The following is a 20,292-nucleotide window of genomic DNA, read 5'->3' as shown; positions in this document are numbered from 1 at the left end:
TATTCCTCACCTCAATGAAATTTGACTTTTATATGCAATGATTAATTTTTTAACTGTTTCTTTATACTGTAAAAATCATATTTATGTATAATTATAAGTCTGTTAAAAATATTTTTGCTTATTGTATATTTTTAAATGAGTATATTATTATATATCTCTTGATCATCTTTCAATCATATATAATGTATGATTATTATTTAAATATTGTATATTGTCAAACTTTCTGATAATAAAAAATAAATTTCAATATTATTCATATCAACTTTAAAATTAATTCTTAAGTTTTTTTTAAAGATTAATTTTAAAGATACTTATAACATTAACAATATTTCAATTTGTTGTTAACACTAATACAATTAGTATCAGTTAATATAAAGAGCTCTAAGATTTATATATTTGATTTTCAATTATCAACTTGTTTATGATTTATAATAATAACATTGTCTATAAATATTAATGAAATGGAAGAGTGGTAAGATATACATATAAAGAGCAATCATTATAGATAGAGTATATGAAATGTTATAAGAAAAAAAAAAAGAGATCATAAAAGAAGGAAAATAAAGTACACATAAATGAAAAGCAAGAATTGAATTAAGTATGTATATGATATAAGAAGTAGAAGTAAATTGTTCTTAAATTTTAATAAATTTTAAAACAAAAGCAAATTTTAAAAGTATTTAAATAATTGTAAAAAACTTATATATATCATTTTTATTAAATACGTAATAGTAATTTTATTTGAAATATAAATACAAATTGATGATTTTCTACTTATTCATTCCTATATAGGAAAATAATATCAAATATTTTCATGGTTTGTAAAATATTAATAAAATTTTCCATTAATTTTTTATTCAAATATACAAATATCATATTTACAAAAACAGTTAATAATTTCTTCAAAATATTTTATTAGCATTTATTAATTTATAACATTTAATTGAAATTGCATTAAATATTTGAATCTATATAATTTTACCGCGAATTCGTTATAATAAATTAATACCTTGAATGAAATTATTACTAATTACAATATTGCATTATTTGTAAGAATCGTCGAATTAAAAAATCAACGAAAGAACACAATTCTAAAATACGTTTATAAAGTACATGGTAGACATTTATTCAATACGCATCCAATGCAATCGTTTTTCCGTAAAATTCGATTTATCGCGTCAGTTAGGAGAACACGCTTGTCGCGCTCGCATCAATTTCAACAAACAAGGGGGAAACAAAAGGGAAATCACGAACAACGCGTTCTATTTCGAAAAATACGTTCGTGAGGATAATACTAGTCGGATATACGTGAAATTAGCGTGTGTGTTGCGTCAGAATAGATACAGATCGTGACAGTCGAGGCAATGACGCGGCTCGACGCAACGGGACGTCGAATTAACTGAACGCGCCAACGAGAAATATGGGAATAATCTTCGAAGCATGGAGTACACCGAACCTGAGGTTAGTCACAAATAACAGTAATAGCGAATGTCAGCGCGATTAGGCTCAGAACCGTGCGTCCGTGAAATGGCTAGTTTCACTGTTCAAATGATCACTTGTTTGCATGTGCGAGAGACGCGAGAGATCGTTTTCCTAACCTGTACAACTGTCACACGATAGGTGGCGCGTTAATTCAGAAATACGACTGGCTTCTGTTCCAGACGACTGATTTTGTTTCATAACGCGTTAAGTATATATATATTGGATGTGCCATTCTTTGTATTTTTGGTCTCTTCTTATCTGTCATCGGTCCGTTGTTTTAATATTGTGTCTTGCAATTGTTTTGTAATTTTTTTTTTTTGTTATAATCGTGTCTCTAACTTGTATAATTGTGACGGGTTAATCCGGGAAACGCAAACGGTTTCTCTATTCGAGACGACGTTTTAACACGTTTAAATATATACATATATATCAGGTATGCCATTCTTCGTACATTTCTTTTTATTTGTTATCGGTTCATTATTTTTTGTAATGTTTCATTTTTTTTTTTTAATTATGATTTTGTTTTACAATTTTCAAATAGCTTGCGACCTATTTTCTTTGTAGATAAGTAAACTAGATAAATAAATTTGAAAAATTATATGGTTTTATCATCGTGAAATGAATAATGACACTGGTTTTATAGTAGAGTATGTTTTAAAATATTCTGTAAAAACTAAATAAAATAAAAATTTTAAATATATTAAACTTATCTTAATTATTTTTGTATTTTCAAAATTTTTAAAATATTTTGAAAAAATTCAGAATAAAGAAATTATTTATTTTATTTTAGATTATTTTTTATATAGAAAAAATTATTTTATAAATAATTTTAATAATTATATATATATATTTTTCTTTATAAGGATTAGACTTAGATTTAAATTATATTTGAGTTTAAATTGGATTAAATTAAGTTTACAACGCCTGGCGAATATCTAGTTCTATTCATTCTGTCCTTTGAATATCTCACAAAGCATCCAATTAGGCCTAATATAGAAGAGATCTTACTTCAAGAAAGAATTAGATCTATTTCTAACAACTTTTTTAGTTATTACGTGTAATATAATATGCAAAAAAAAAAAAAAATACTATATCATGTGAAAACTAAGTATACTAAAATGATAATAAAAACTAAAGAATTTATTATAAATTAAATTAATTTTTTTATTATAATTTTAACAAAAAATGATATTTTTAAGGAAAGGAAAAAAAATCTTTTTTGGTATTATAGTATAAATCAAAAATCAAAGCTATAAAAATAAAATTAATAAATTAAAATACATCTATCAACTTAATAATTGTAATTTTTTCAATAACTATTTGTTCTTTTAAATAATTAAATGAAACTAATTATTATTTTCTAATTAATTTTTTCTATAAATTATTATAAATGAATCTGCTACAATGAGTTTTTATTTAATAATTATTTAATAGTTAATTAATATTTCATTCATAATTTATGAAAAATTGACTTTCTTTCTTTTAATTTTTTTAATATAGCGAATTATTTTAATATGCTTAAAAAAATTCAAAAATTTTAGAAATTATTGTAAAATTTATGAAAATGCAAAATTTTTTATGATACGTGTTATTTTTTTTTTAAGATTATTGTAAAGATTATTTAAAAATATTTTTTTCGTTGTTTAAATAGATAAAAAAGTCTTATCGATAAAACTTATACAAATTTATTAAAAGTAGTCATCCGAATAACTAAAATGTGAAAAAATGATTTAAAAACTTTTATAGTATGTTTTATTTTTTCAGTATATTTTATTACGGTTTGATCACTGCTTTGAAAATATTTTTTCCGTTATTTATATATCAAAATAGATAAAAAGTAATAGATAAAAAAGTTTTGTTTAAATTCATGAGAAATGACAGTTTATTACAAAAGTCTATAAAATAAAACATAAAAAAATAGTTTCAAAAAATTTTAAATTAACTCGTTTTGATTTGTTCTTTTGATCTGAGATTAATAAAATTAATATTGAGATTCGAAAGTTTATTATATTTTTCATTTTAAACATAATTGAAATTTTTGAATTTATGATATATTAAATTTTTATTAAAAATATTTTTATTGTCTCAATTGTTTCTGAAATTCTGAATGAAACTTGAACATATGTTATAGTACATAATTTTTTATGAATTTTTTACGAAAGAAAAATAATTTTGATTAAAAATTTTTCGATCCATGAATTTGAGGAATTCATTTCTTAGACATTTTAGAATAAAAAATATTAACGAATTATTTATAAAATTATTTAAATATTGCATTAGCATGAAATGATAATTGGCAATTGATATTCTGACGAACGAAGAAAATCTAATTTTCTAAAATTAATCATTCCTTTTCCTTTTTTTTTTTTTTTGCTTCTTCTCTTTTTATTATAGAGCAATTAAATAATCCTCGATGTATACAAGATTAATGGAAATCACATATAAAAATAAAAACACGAATAAGTAAATAACTTATTACATGCATAATCTAGACATTATAGTGCAGTGTTTCTCAACTGATACATCATATTAATATGCTACGAGAATATTACAAATATTTTGTATTAAAATTTTACTAAATATAATTAATAATTGAAACTATATGATATTTATTAATATCTGCAAAAATGTTAATCCATGATTTTAAATAAATCGATTAATAATCAAAAATTGTTATTATACACGTCAATATACGTATACATTTATATATGTATTACGTATATCTATCGTGCAAAAGAATTAAGGATATTAATTTCTAGTTCTTTATATATGTGAAATTAACACTTTTAAAATTAATAAATAAATTGTCTGAATTGAGGAGAGAAATTGAGTATAATATATTTTAAATATAGTATTTCTTTTAAATAAAGAAAAGATATAATAAGTATAGATACATAATAAGCCAAATATATATTTCAAGAAAAAATTTTTCATTTTAACAAATATAATGTATTGCAAAAATCTAACTATAGTATAATTTCAATCATTATCATATTTTATGAATTTTATTCATTAATTATTGTATGTTCTTATTCTCTATATAAATATTTTTATATTACTTTTATATATTACAATATTTCTGTGTTACAATAAAACTTCCGTTATATGAACTAAAAATATTCACATAAGAAAATTTTCATTTTATAATGTCTTGAACAACGTCTTGACAAATTTCATTTAAGACAAAATAAAATAAAATGAATATATTTTCTTCATAGAAAATTGAATTATTGCGTTAATCATATAATTTTTTTTTAATATTTATTTTTCTATATTTTCTTATTTTATCGTATTAATGTTCTAATTCAATATATCCATATATCTGATAATTATCAAAATTCTATTCTGTAATTTTGTAAAATATACTGTTAATCCAAAAACATTGAGAAACACTGTTATAATGCAACGAAGAAACGAACCGCGAGCATAACAAATTGTTGTCACGCGCCGTTGACGAAATTTGAAATTAACCGTTACCGGCTGTCGGTAAATTGCATATAAAAGTGCCTTGAAAAGAACAGTTCCGTTAAATGTGTTACAATTTTTACTTTTTGTTCTTTTATTTAATTTTTTTACTATTTCTGTCATCATTTTTTCCCCGTATATAGCAAAAAATGTTTAATTTGATGTATAAAATCGAATCAATTTTGCAACATGAATAGAAAAACGAAATGAATAGAAATTTTTAAGGTTATTTTTTTTATATGTATCTATGAATTAAACTAAGAAAATATGAAAAACATCATATAAATATAATATATAGTATAGTAAATATAGTAGTGCAAGATCGAGAATATCTCGAATAAGATATATAAGATACATGTTTTCAATTTATTTCAACCTGTAGATTCTTCCCTCTGAATTATGCATTTATGAATTATCTTGTATGTGCAAATCTTTTTTAATGCGATATTATTCCTAGAGAAGAGATGAATCTTTAAAGTTTAAAATTATAAAATTTATTTTGTTGCCCTGTTATTAAAAAAATTATTTTCAGGTGAAATTATATTTAAAACATGAAAGAATACTGAAATTTTGAGAGTAAATTTCAGTTTGTCAGAGATATTTGAAAAAAATTAATCATTGTTCTTTATAAGCCATTATGTTTTATGTACATGTAACTTTCTATTATCTAAAATATTATCTAAAATAAGGATTTTTTATTTATTATATACTTTTCCATTTATTTTTCTTATTAAATATTTATTCTTACAAGATAATTATTCTTACAAGATCTAAATATTTTGATAAACTATTATATATACTGTGTTTTTTTTCAAAAAAATTCAACAAAATCTTTGAATTTTAATATTTATAGAACTTTATATTTGAAAAGATATAAGAAATTTAAAAATTGATTTCATTTTCTTAAAGAAAATTAAATTTTCTTGTAAGATAATATTCAAATATTTCTAAGTATGATTAATTTGAAATAATAATTTGTTTATATGCCATAAAATATAATTTTTAATACGATTTCTTTAATTTTATAATACATTATAAATATTTCAATTATAAAATTTTTTAATTATGAATTTGTTATGATTTATTAGAATATATATATTTTTCATATTTAAAAATTCGTGTTTACACATCATAGCACGAGAGATTAGTTTCATTAATTAATAAATATATTAATTTTTCGAATAAATAAATATTTTTATTTTTTATTATTACTTCTCTGTTTATTTTCCTTGTTAAATAATAACCACGAAAATAATATTGAAAACAATCAATGCAAATTTGGATATATAAAATTCACAAATAAAATATTTCAAATAATTATTTTTAATACAAAAGTTAAAAAATTATTATTTCAATTCTATAGATGTATTTAATAGCATTGCGCGAAGTAAATCCTCGAATATTATCTGTATTTACATTTTAACGAGATTCAAAAAATTTTCTATTCAATAATCATTTTCAATACTATTGTTTGAATTATATTCAACACTAATATTGATTCCCACTATTGTATAAGACTAATTAGCATTTGTTCAATAAGAGAAACTCATAAATGCCAACTCAACAAAAGATACTTTACCTCTCTTTATTTCATTTTAGTTATTTATTTTCTACAATTTTCTGCACGATGGCGCAGCATGTCGATTCGAACAAACGATCAAACGTATTTTACACGAAAAAGTTCAAAGCGATACTGCTTTTTCAAAGGACATATCGTATTTCATAACCTAAAAATAGATGAATCTCCTGAGACTTCTCTTTCAACGGTTACATACTCACCTACTATTATTCCACATTTTTCTCTCTCTTCTTTTTTCTCATATTCATCGTTTAATCGTCTTAAATTTTGCGATGTCGAGTGAAATCCGTGAAATGATCATTTTAAAGAATAAAGAAATCGTTAAAGAATCGTTAGTCAGCCTCTTTCTCAAACAGACAATCCAAATGATCACTAACAAAATAACGAGATCACGTACGTTTCAAATATATTGTACGTTTAGACTGAATAAAATGGTGGAAATTTTCTCGAGAATTTGCTTGAATACTAGCGAAATGAAGTTGGTTGCTTGCATTCGAAATCATGGTAATTCGACGCGATTTTCGACTGGATATAACTTCTGTAATTTCGATAATATATTCTACGCGAAAGGAAAATGTCGCGCTTCGAAATCATATTTATAAAGGATTATTTGATTATTAATGATTGATTGTATTTTCTAATAGTTATTTATATTACTAAAGAGAATTATAGAATTCTTAAATTTTATTTTATTTTTTACTGTTTCATTTTATCTTTTAATATCTTTAATATTAATTGAATATTAATACATTTAAAAAGATAAATTATTTTAATATTTGTTACTTTATTTTATTTTTATATAATGAATTTTTTTCCTTTTCTTCATATGAAATTTTTAATTTCACATAATACGATAATATAAAATAACATAACAAATATTAAAATAATAAATCTTATAAACATATCATTACTTAAACAATATTTATTAAAGATAAATTAATATAACAAATAAGAAATGATATACAAATTTTGTTCGAATAATTATTTGAATAAGAATTTATTTCTTGAAATGACTTTGTATAGTAATATTTGAAATATTATTTCAAATGTCATTTCATAAGTATAACTAGTAGATGTAATATTAATAGATTCTAGTATATAGTGTATAAATTTATTTCTTTTATCTTTTAACTTTTATTAAATCCAAAAATTTTAGTGAAAAAATATGCATAGAACATAATGGATTATATATAAAGTTATTTTTTTTTTTTCAGTATAAAATCTCCGAGGGCTTGAAATCTCAAAATTTTCCATTCTTTCATATTCTTTCTTTCTTTCTTTCAAAAATAATTTCTGAAAATAATTTTTATAATAAAATAGAATATCAAAACCTGAATATTTTATAAAATTTCTTCTTCTATTTTTTAAAATTTAACAATTTCTATTTCAATCTCTATCTCTAATTTATTCCTCAAAACTTAATTCTAACTCCACATTATATTTTTCTATTTCACGATCTATCGTAGATAAGATCGAACTAAGCAAGAGAAGAAGAAATACACATCGCGGGAACCATGTGCTACGTACCTGGTGGCATTAATGGTGAAAATCGTCTCTATGGAACGGCGATCGATCACGCCACTAAGTAAATACTGAATGGCAATAAGAGCGAGGACGACGCAGGCGATCGCCTTGTAAAGGTGGGCACGATGCCACAGTGCCACGGCTGCGGCCACAGTCATCGCATGTGCGAGACACCATAACTCCCTCCTGTCGCCGTTAGATGAGTGCCGTATCGGACGAGGCGCTCCCTGCTGGCCGCTGTTTTCGTTGCTCCGCTGTTCTTCCACGACTTCTCCTTTCGAATCAAGAAGGACGCACCGTGCTGCCTCCTCCGTTCTCCTTCGTTCCGATCAGTGGACGATTTGGTGAACGAGTGGAAACGGCCGGCGGGGCTGGACCAAGGGCCGAAGAAAATAAAGGCCGCCCGGAGCTTCTCGTTTCCGCTCGCCAAGCGCATTACCCTCCGGCAGCGGTGCTCTCAGCGTAACGACACCTTAGATATATCCTGGAAAATAAGGGAAAAATCATCTTTGTTATTTTTACAATTGGAATGAATGCCGCTGAAAATGTTAATTAACTTGATAAATTCTTGAAGATCGTCGAATATTTTTCGTAGGGGACAAGGATTATTATTACGATGTAGACGATTGTTCTGATAAAATTTTTAGTATTGGAAAGTGGCGCTAGAGGTCAGGAACTTCGCAGGGAAAGAAGAATGGAATAAGGAATGGCGAGAAAATGAATTTGAAGAAGTTGTTATTAAAATTTTTATTACGTGTTAGTAATTTATTTTTATAAAAAAAAAAATTATTTTTTTTATACTCGATTTTATGTTTCTAGTTAATAAGTTATTTTTTAATATACTATATTAATTGCTTTTTTTTTATTGATATTAGCAACGAGTGATTCTTACGTTTTCTTATAAATTTTATGAAATAACCTTTTTTTTATTCGTCACTTGTATAAGGCAATATACAATAACTGTGGTAATGAAAAAAACAAAAAAAAACAAGACTGTAGATATTTATATATTATTCTAACAATAAGTGACAATAATGATGCGAAACCATCGTTTCATTTAAATATTTGTGTGGTGAATCTAGAATTCTACATGATCCTCGAAACTGACAAATATATTTGAAAAATCGTTCTGAATGAAAAATGCACACTTTGGATTGATTCTCTCGAGTTTTTGTAGTCTAGATATAGATGCATATACAATAAAACTGCGATTATCAGAACATTCGTTATCCGCATTCTCTATTATCTCAGTGTTCAATCCTTTTATAACACGTTTAATTTTTATGAAATCGTATTAAAACCAAAGGAAACCGTGAACAAAAATAAACATTCGTGATATATGAGAATTAAAAATTTATTAAATCGTGTTATGCGAAGGAAAAACTGTTGCAATTTTTGAATTGGATCATATAGCGTTAGAGGAAATTATCATTTCGCTGTTGGCAACACTTAATTTAAGTAACTTTTTCTTTGTGTATATAAAAATATAAGAGCCATATGAAATTTTTTATATTAGTTTTGTTTTAATGCTTACATTTGTATAACTTGTATTAATTAAAATATATAAATACATAATTATGAATTATAAATGGCTCTTTCATAATCAATAACAAGAATTGACACATATTTATATTCTAATTGTTTATAAAACTATATTATTATTAAAACAAAATGTAAAATTGTTATAAGAATTACAAATTTATCAAAAGTATATATAATACATATAATTTAAAAAAATAAAGAATTTTTGACTATTACTTTGCTATTGTTTAAATTGAAACAATATGACTGATGTAGTAAATTGATTTGAATAAGAGAAATAATAATAAAATGTTTTAAACAAAATTACAACAATTACTCGTACAAGAAATGCATTGTTGACAAAAATAAAGAGAGATCTTCTTCTCTTGAAACATTCGAACAATTCTTGATTTAAAATAAAAACAAAAGGAACGTTAAAAAATTATTTATTAAAAACTCAATTACTGAATGATGGATGTAAAAATGTTTCTTCGTATCATTTAATCTAAAAATCCTATAAATTTAACGCAAAGAAAATTCTCGTTCTATTATTTAAGCACATTTATCTCTCTGTAATTTCGATAATTAAGACTCTATTCGATAGATAAAGTTGTTCAGTCAGATGACTATTCGTATCTACATGGAAAACCAGATGCATATCAGCAATTGATAACAAGACATAAGGAAAGTTAGCATTATCAACGATCAATATTTGACAATGATATTCACTGAATGCAAATAATGAAAACAGTCATATTTACATAGACACGAGATGATTACAATATATATATTCAAATAAATAATTATTATTAAAAGTCAAGTGAATGTATTTGATTACTCGTAGTTCATATCATTACACTTTCCATAACTCGAGAATGAAGATGAATCGTTCTCTCGTGTATTAATAAAATACTTTGTACAGAATTTCCTAAATGTGATTTTCCTATATTTAGCAAAAGTTACATCCCGAATATAATGAATATGAATATTCATCTTTTCGACAAAATAAGTGAAAAATCACATTACTTCTAAAACATGTTTCATTTAAAATAAAAGGAATCGTGTGATCTAATTTAAATGAATAGAGTTTGTAATAAAAAGTTTATAATAATTGAAAAATACGACTGGATATATTATGTAGTTAGAATTGTGTATAATAATAAACGTGAGGTTGTGATCTTCATATTTTTTCAAACAAGAAATTCTATACTTATTTTAATATTAATTTCTGCAATGACATTCGTAAAAGTATTTTGTTCTTTTGATTAGTTAAAACAATTAAAAACTAATTATTTCTATGATTTATATCAATTAAAATTAGATCTTTTTGTAGGTAATATACCTTAAAAGATAGTACATGATAGAAAGAAGATAAAATTTTTAATATAAAATAAAATCCTTTATTATTAAATATATTACTTAAAAATAATAAATTCATTTATTGCACGTAAAATTATACATACATGGTTATATCTAATTAATAAATGTACGTTTATTGAAAAATTTCGAGAAGATAAATTCCTATCTGATGAAAAATACGATTCCAAGAGTAAATTTAATCAAATGTTACAAAAATTCAACAAGTTTCTTCATAAAATGGAAAAATTTGATCGAAAGAAAAAGTCGTGGTTTAATTTACACAGGTTAAACAAAATAATTAATTATCTGGGATATCTCGATTGTTTTTAATGATATTAAAAAATAAAAGTTGAAAAAAGTTGAGCATACATTTCGACATTATATTAAATTTTTTGTACGTGAATAAGAGCAAGGAATTATATCAATTTTTAAATGGAATCGTATATCTTTTTGCATTTAGTCGATGAAACTCGATATTCTCTACAAAAGAATATTAATTCACGTATATGTAAAAAAATTATTTATTTAAGAGATAAAAATTTAAATTTCATGAAATGAAATACAGAGAAAATATGAATTGACGAGTATTGGTTTCTTATCTCTGAAAAAGTATTACAAAATTTAAATTAATTTATCTTCTACATTGATGATTTTTCATGAATTTAGAAAATGATTAATGTATGAAAAATTATGTAATTTCATTTAAAATTGTCAAATCGTCTTTATGCAACGATTTATAAAAAAGTTAATAATATCAGAATATATCCCTTTCGAAATTATATAACTTTTATTTAAAACATTTTTTAATATTATTAAAATATTAAAAGCAAAATATTCTAGATATTTTTTGTAAATATATATACATTTAACATGAACCATTTAAAATGATTAACAATAAAAGATTTCTCTATTCTTTTATTTCAAAATATGATAAATAAATGAAATTTTAAAAAGATTTTTTAAAAAAAAATTCTAATAAAAAATATTGAGATGAGAAAAGATAGACTTTTGTCCTCATTTAATGCCACCGCCATTTTATTCTTATTTCAATCTCGTTTCTTTTAATTAAATTGCTTATAACTTAAAAAACAAACTTCAACTGACATTTTTGTATATCAATTTTTAGTGTTTGTTCTAATCTCGAGAATCGATCTTTAAAAGCTATTCCATTTAATATATCAACAATCTTGTATAGTATAAAAAAAATAGTAAAAAAAAAAAAAAATAAAAAAAAAACAGTTATTTTATTGCCACTTTTGCTTAAAAATAGAAAAATATTTTTTTCTTGATAAGAAAGTAAAAAATGTATATTTTTATTAAATCGATGAAATAAGTATAATAAATTTTTTGATATATCGTAGAATTTTAATGATCAATTTATGTATATCGGATATACATAAAAGAAATTGGAAGTCATTGATACGTAGAAAATACACAGGAAACGATAAGCTTGAATTTGAAAGGCGTTCACACGTATGTATCATTGCAATATCGCGCGTGATAAAGGTCAATGTTACGTACATATTCCATGTAATAATGAATATGACGACATATTAGATAGCAAATCGGGGATCGAAGTGGAAAATTTCAGAAATTCTCGATAAACATTCACTCATATATTAATGTTCGAAAAGTGCTCAATTATTTCTTCGTAAGAGAAAATTATAATACTAAAAATATTTCAATAAGCAAATATTTGTAATAACGTTTGAGAATTAATATCGCTAAATCACGAGCAAATTATTTACTATTTACACAGATTCGATATAAATAAAATATATTTCTTTTCTTTTATTGAAATACTATGCGTCGAAAATAATTATATTTTATTTTTTCTTTTTTATTTTTTAGATATTGAAAATGGATGGAATTTTTTTTTTTTTTTTTATGTAATATCACGTTATAATTCAACTATATGAATCATACAAGTGGTATAAGTCCAATCGACTTGATTCATATGGCTTGACTTTGATACTAATACGATAGTTTTAACGTAATGTTAAATTTAAAAAAAAAAACATAAAAATGTACAAAGAAAATTATTTTTTTCTTAAGATTTCGTAAAATAATTTATATAAATTTGATTATCGTAAATTTCAAATAAATCATAACCTCAAAATTATCGTGTTATATAATATATAACATGATACAAATTCAAAAATCTATTTTCCCCCAGAAATCTAAGCGATTTCTCTGGTGCTAAACGAATTTGTCCGCACACAAAGATCAGAGAACAGGATTCAGGATAAATCTTAATTGGAATAATCAAACGTGCAAACGCGATCACTGCGAATTGTATTCTCTATAAACTTTGGCCCTGACTTTGAATTCGAGTACATAGTTAACCCACGCACGCTTGTAGCTACTGTTTGCCGAAGTTAGGTTAGGTTAACAGCCTTTCGCGATTACTGTCGGTTTACAATGTCTCGATAACAGCAGAGTGTGCGTGAACAAATGATTTTCTTTAATAATGTAATAAATGGCAATTAGAACATTCACTTGTTTGTCAAATTAATTCGATTTCGATTTATTAATATTTATACAAACATAACTTTTAACTATATAAATTTTTTATGTTTTCACAAAATTGTTTTCGATAAAGTTTAAAGTGAGAAAGAAAGAAATACTTCGAATAGTACGTATCAATGTATTTTCAAATATAATTATTCACTTCGTTACTTCTTTATTTCAAATTTACCACAAAAAAAAAAAAGAAAATCATCAAAATAAACAATAAGATAAATCGTAATATTACTTTTCCTTTATAAATCCATTAACTGTGGATATTTGTGAGAGTAACATATTTATTCGAAATTATCATCAAATAACCAATTATTCGTATATATAAAATAAACAACACGTTGTTTCAACCGATTATAATCGAATAATGCCAGTTCACGAGCGGCCACACGCCTGAACAAGATTATATTGAACAAAATGGCGCGTTATCTGAAATAACGTCGTTTCAAAGACCTTCAGGCCCGATCGTCACATACGCCAGCAATACAACATAAACAAAGAATGAACGGTGTTTAGCGTGACTAACAGCGTGAATGAATCGCGATGCATCGCCACTCGTGCAGCAATTCACTGCGTTAAATCTACAATTACAATGGTTATCGCAATACGGCGAGTCTCTACGAATTCTCGCGCGCCTCTCTCTTTGCTCGCGTGTCAAACAAATTAGATTAAATCGATCGGATTAACATAGATCTTATCATTGAATACGTTACGTTTGTACATTCCCACTGAAGCCGTTTAATGCAGAGATACAGGATTTAATATAACATAAACGAAATAATACGTTGTCAATTAATTATTTTTATATAAAATTTTCATTTCAATTTTTCTTATATGCCAATAATACTACGATAATGTGTGTGTTTGACGACACGTATACGTTATTTTTTAGGTTATTTAAGTATTTGTTATTCGGTTTCATTGGAAAAAGACGGAAGACGAAATGATTTCAGAATCATTCAAAATATAATATGTTATTTCTTTGTGTTTCGATATATTTAAATATTCTGTTATTTCATTTCATCAGACAAATATAAAAATTGTGTTTTTCCCGGGAATTTTTTTATACACAAGATAAAGAACTCTGTTATTCATTCTGTTATCTAAAAATTTGAAAAACAAACCACTAGTAAATAATTTATTTTGTAAAATAAAATCTTGGAATTCATCTTTCTATTTGAAACACATTTCTTATTTCTTCTTTTCAATCATTATAATTTCAAAAAAATTTTGGCTACGATTCCCCGTTTTATTAAAATTTATAACTTTATATTTTCATAAAATTAGAAACCAATGAAATATTCATAATCGAAAATATTACGCCCCTTGAAATTAGAAATTATTTTAAATTAAAGGATTTTTAATATGGATGCGGATCAGAAATTGCTGGCATAAGGAGATAAAGAATGAAAAACACCGAAAACACGCGCCATCAAGATTCAGAGCACGGTGGAAAGCGGTCGAAAAATTAAAACAAAGCCGAATCCTTGAAACACCTTGGATATTGCGGTTGGAAAGCTGTGACGTTATTTCTCTTAAAAAATAGAAATAAAAAAAAAAGAAGAAAAAAAAAAGAAAAGAAAAAAAAGCAGAGCGCACGCATTGGCGTGGAATTCTCTTGGAAAATGCATTTGAAATTTTCTCCGCCGCTTCGAATAATTTCCACCGCGTGGCCACGTATCGATTTTCTCGTCGGTGCACGGATTGCATTGCGTGGGTGGAATACTCAAAGAGGATATCATCGTCGACTCTTCCCAAGAAAACTTCTCGATAGTGTATCATCGTGTTCATCCTTTGCACACTGCGTCAAGAAAGTAATGAGATTAGTCAGAATAAAATACCCAGGTATATCGAATCGTTAAACTTCAAATTTTGTATTTTTTCTTTTTTCTCTCTATAAATAGTTCAATGTATTTTTTGAAAGAGATTTTTTTTTTTTTTAGTTTAAATCGGGCTTAATATCAAATTTAAATTAGAAATTCGTTCAATTTTAGCAATTAGGGGTGGTAAATCAAAAAAAGTAAGGAGAATGGTTAAATATAGGAATTCCTTTTTTAGCTAAAAATCGTTGTTGCGAGGCTGCGAAAGCGTGATAACGTAATTGCAGTGGCAAGGTTTTTAGATAAAAAAGGAATTTCTTTTTAATCGAATTAATTATTTCTTTATTTCAACTCTAACTCTGCTTTTAACTTTTTTCAATTTAAAATTTTTAAACTGAAAGACATAAACAATTTTTAATCTGATCTTGATATTTAATAAAATGTGCGAGCAGAGAAACAAATGATAAAATTACTTTGCATCTTTACTATCATCGTTATTTTCTTATCCTGTGTAACATTTTTATCTGCGTTTCGAACTCTGTGCTAAATAGAAACGAAGAGGAACTCTGCATGCAAATAATTCTACGTGGAAAAAAAGAATAACAATTTTCAAACAAATTAAATTCAAGAAATACGTGATTTGTTAATTTTACTAATTCTTAATTAGACACTTAGATGATTAGCAAAAAATAGACAGACAACAATTTTTTTTTCAATTAAAAATTAATTCTCGAGAATTTGAAAATATCCCAATCATACGTGCAATCTCGATTTTTTTCAAAAACATAAACGATATATTCGAAGCTAATCAAGAATCTACATCTTTGAAAATTTTTCAAACTTGATTCATTTGAAAGAGTTTTAAATGTAACTTCAGAGACACCCTGTATGCATGGAACATCGAGGAAGGATGAATCGTTCACGTTCGTTGCTGTTTTTCATTTATTTCACTGTTCCCTCTACTTCGAATCAGAAATATCTTGCTTGCACGTGATCAAAATTATTGCAATAATAAAAAACAACATTTTGTCTTTGAACGTAACTCGATCTTCATCGAGGAAGAAGTGTGTCAAAAATTAAAAAATGAATGTTTAAACGTGATCCATAAACTTTTATCCAAGCTCTTTGACCACATTTTCAAAAACGTGCAAGATTGTTCTCTATAATTATTTATTATGTAATTTTTACATTTATTAGAAAAAAAGTCTCACATATGAATTAAAACTCGTCGAATGTTATCGACAGGTTCGAGGAAGAAAAGCAAAAAGAATTTTTCGAAACAAACTTTAGCCAAACAGAAGATATCTTTTTAAGAAAAGGAAATTAGTTAACTTCGCTTCCAATGTTATACGTCTTGTTCCCTTCACAATGAAACACGGACTTATTATGGACATGTTAGGCGGTATCGGTTTTCCTGTTACATGAAGATTGCGAAATACGATCAAGTTTGCAACGTGGATCCTCCTCCCTGTGCACAACAATCGATAGTGTCTTTCAAAAATATTCCACTCTGCTCGATTTCGTAAGAAAACAATGTTTAAATAGTTTCGCAAAAAAAAAAAAAAGAGAAATAAGAATCTCTGTCTAAGCATAAATTACTTCTTCAATCAAACAATTTAGAAAGGAATCCAAATTTCAAAATTGCTTAATTGGAAGCTAAAAAAGATTGGAAAATTGGGATTAAAATTAGGACAATTTTCGAAATTAATCATACAAACGATCAAGTTTCGTTGAAAGATAAAATTTAATCTATCGTCGCCGCAAAAATTGCTTTCGACCTAACCGCGTTGTATCGTGGAACGATACTTAATTACTTCCTCTTCCGAGCCAATTAATCGGATGCGTATTTGCTCGTTTATTATACATACGCGTGGTCGCCGATAACGATCGTCTCCCTTCGCAAATAGAATCACAATTTCCCCGTTTACGAATTATATCCGTTGTTCACGACAGTTATGCTAATAATCCTCACCGAAAGAGAATAAAAGTCACCCATTTTCCCCGACGATTGAACACATTCATCTAAACTTCGATAACTCGAAGTAATATAAACAACCGAAGGACGTTGCAAGGGTATGTATGTATACAGATTCGAGACGATTCTTTCCACGATATACGTCTCTCTATCGGCGCAGTATTTGTGCGCGCGTACAAGCATCAAAAGCGATAGATACGTGCATCAGAGGAACAAGCGGAAACGTACAACGTGTGTATACGTGTATTTCGTACGGTTCCATCGGGAGGCAGACAAAAGGGAAATGCTATCAAAGAGATTGTAAAGTACACCGGTCGCTTTATGCTTCGAACTTTATTTTCCATCGTTTTATATTATATATATATATATGTATGTATAGTCGGTTCACGAAAATCGACGGAACGAGAGCTCGTTCATCTGGACAGTAGTTGTATTTACACGTTAATTGTAATCGAAATTATATCGTTTCTTTGTTCTTTTTTTTTAAATAATTTTCGATCGATCGAAAGATGGCTTTGAGGAGGACTCAAAGCTTTTTCTCGATTAGAGAGATGCAATTTGATTTGATGGAATTTAATTGGAAAATATAAATAATTATATATAATTGTTTAATTGATTTTATTTTTTTTTTTTTAAGTGTAAATAGAGGAAAAATTGAGGAGGAAGGTTTAATGCTGTATTAATTTCTCGATTATTAATTATTAGTAACTTTAACTTAATTATCCCTTCCTTTCAGTTTTTTCTTTATTTTCGTTACTATTTCTTCATTTTCATCGATACTCGATATAATTGTTTCGCGAGTAAAGTTTAAATCAATATTTTATTTCAATTGCATTCGTTAATTTAATTATTATAAACGTTGGTTGGTTGAAAATATGCGAAACAAGAACGTTAAAATATAAACAAAAATTAGATCGTTCGTCTGAAAAACATATTTGTTTAAAAATTTACAATACATGGTATAATTTAATATCTTTTACGAAATCTTTTTTTTACATTTTCGTTACTTAAGTAATCCGTCGATATTTTACCTTCTCACAGATGAATTTGAATGAGACTTCTTTTAACCATCTTTCATCACATTTTATCGAGTTGTTCTAACTTTTACTAAATAAAATACCTTACGAGTGTAATGTATTAAAAATAATGATCAATCGCAACAACAACAACAATAATAATAATAATGATGATGATGATGATGATGAAAGACAAAGTGAAGAAATTGCATATTTGTTTTATTTTCATTGCGCATTCTTCCAGTGTTACAAATTGTAAATGTGTAACGTTCTACATTTTAAAAATATTAAAACAAACGTATCATTATATTATTTTTATCGATTTAAGAATACTTCAAAAGTTGCTAGAAATGCGAGCGATTTAAATTAAAGAGAGCGGAATATTTCTCTGCAACCACTTCATTCAGAGAAAGTGTGAACAACAAAAAAGTAAATCTGCACTAACGAGTGAGTATCGAAAAATGTTCTGATGTTACGTGAACAATAATTATATGTAAATTTATGTAATAATGATATTATATAAATATTATATAAATAAACGTATCGTCTCGAAAAAAAAAAAAAAGAATCACATCTACAATAATTTTTTCTTATTCGACCATAAAATGATCCTTCGTTAAAATTGACTTTAAATCTTCCAAAAAACTAATTTTTTAAAATTAATCCTAGCTTTTCCCGCGCCATTGTATAGCGTGGATACTTTCGTTTATATTGATGACAAAGAATTCTGTTATATAATAAAAAAAAAAGCTATGTCAAATTACATTATAATTTATCGTATTTGAAGATCACGAAAAAATTTAGTAAATTAAAAAATTTCGTATTTTTATAAGAGAACAGTCTTGAAGTTGGACTTGTCGAGTTATTCATTTCCCTATAATTAAAATGATTGTATCTCGAGACTCGTTCACTTTCTGTTTCATCTTTTTAACTTTGATATATCAAAGCACCCCTTCTCAACTACTTCGGATATCAAAAATAAAAAAAAAAAAAAAAGAAATCAATGAAAACCAAAAGCTTTTCTCCGATGTGTCTTTACTATTAACGACGAATTTTGCAATCATAATTTTGCGACATTATAAAAATTCCATCATCATTAAAAGAAAATAATAATTAAACGATACAAAGGATTGGCCAGTTATATTTTATCAATCCAAATATCGTCAAAGAGCGTATATTTGTAATTAAGCCGGGCGTGTTACGATTGCCAGAATTTATGACGGTTTACCTAATTATGGAGATCTGTCTGCATCTGTCTTTGTTTCCGCAAATAATCGAGCAATTTCAAACAGTACGCTATATGCAAATTTGTAACGCAATCTTTATTATCATCGAGGCAAACAAGCGGCTCGTTTTATCGATAGAAGCGAATGTAACAATGTCAATCTTGGAAAGAATTATGAACAATGAACAATCTTTTGTATCTATGATGCGTTAATCTTTCTCTCTCTCTCTCTCTCTCTCTCTCTCTCTTTCTTCTTTTTTTCTGCGAATTTGAATGAAAACGAGTTGTTGGATAACGCCTCAATGCGACGAGAAAACCGAAGAATGCATTATGCATTTATGGAAATTGAAATTAAAATTAAGGATGCAGAGAATGCACATTAAAATCAATCAGCGATTATGATATTTAGTTGTTTATTTAAATTGCAATTATAATTTATAGTATGTTTCATAAGAAATTATATCATAATTTAAGAATTATGATAATCCCGTTCTTATTTTACATTTCCACAATTTAATATTAATAATCTAGTAACAAGTTTTGCAAGTTAAATACATATTCGCATGATCTCGAGTGAGGAATGTAATCACACACTGTTCACAGATCAATTGATCAGCAGCCTGATTTCTTTTTCATTCGCTCGAGAAACTCGTGTACACATTTATATAATAAATACTGTTTGATGAATTAATTCAAAGTACAAGTAGCATAAAAATATCGATCAAATTAAATAAATGTTTATTTTGACTTTATAATCGATCCTTCGAACTTCTATGAATATATCAACACCCTTACACATTAAAGAG

The 20,292-nt window shown here is 25.9% G+C and overlaps 1 protein-coding gene and 1 long non-coding RNA gene across 3 annotated transcripts in view; one reads left to right on the top strand and one right to left on the bottom strand.

Moving 5' to 3' along the window:
* LOC100866516 (beta-1,4-N-acetylgalactosaminyltransferase bre-4) overlaps positions 1-20,292 on the bottom strand; it is a 90,292-nt gene that overhangs the window by 20,911 nt on the left and 49,089 nt on the right. For both annotated transcript variants that reach the window (XM_086913891.1, XM_012493620.3), the window contains exon 3: positions 8,054-8,534. In XM_086913891.1, coding sequence (XP_086770017.1) covers positions 8,054-8,208 — 155 coding nt within the window. In that variant the 5' untranslated portion in view covers positions 8,209-8,534. The remainder of the gene's footprint in view (positions 1-8,053; positions 8,535-20,292) is intronic.
* LOC147656665 (uncharacterized) lies at positions 1,181-9,895 on the top strand. Its single transcript, XR_015293988.1, has 2 exons — positions 1,181-1,461; positions 7,993-9,895. It is a non-coding gene; the product is annotated as an uncharacterized LOC147656665 (long non-coding RNA).

The sequence above is a fragment of the Apis florea genome, unplaced genomic scaffold (assembly GCF_048593485.1).
Source record: "Apis florea isolate Af1SG1 unplaced genomic scaffold, ASM4859348v1 contig_3517_pilon, whole genome shotgun sequence".
Lineage (NCBI taxonomy): Eukaryota > Metazoa > Arthropoda > Insecta > Hymenoptera > Apidae > Apis > Apis florea.
The sequence above is the reverse complement of the archived record's forward strand: the minus strand, read 5'-3'. Positions and strand labels throughout refer to the sequence as shown.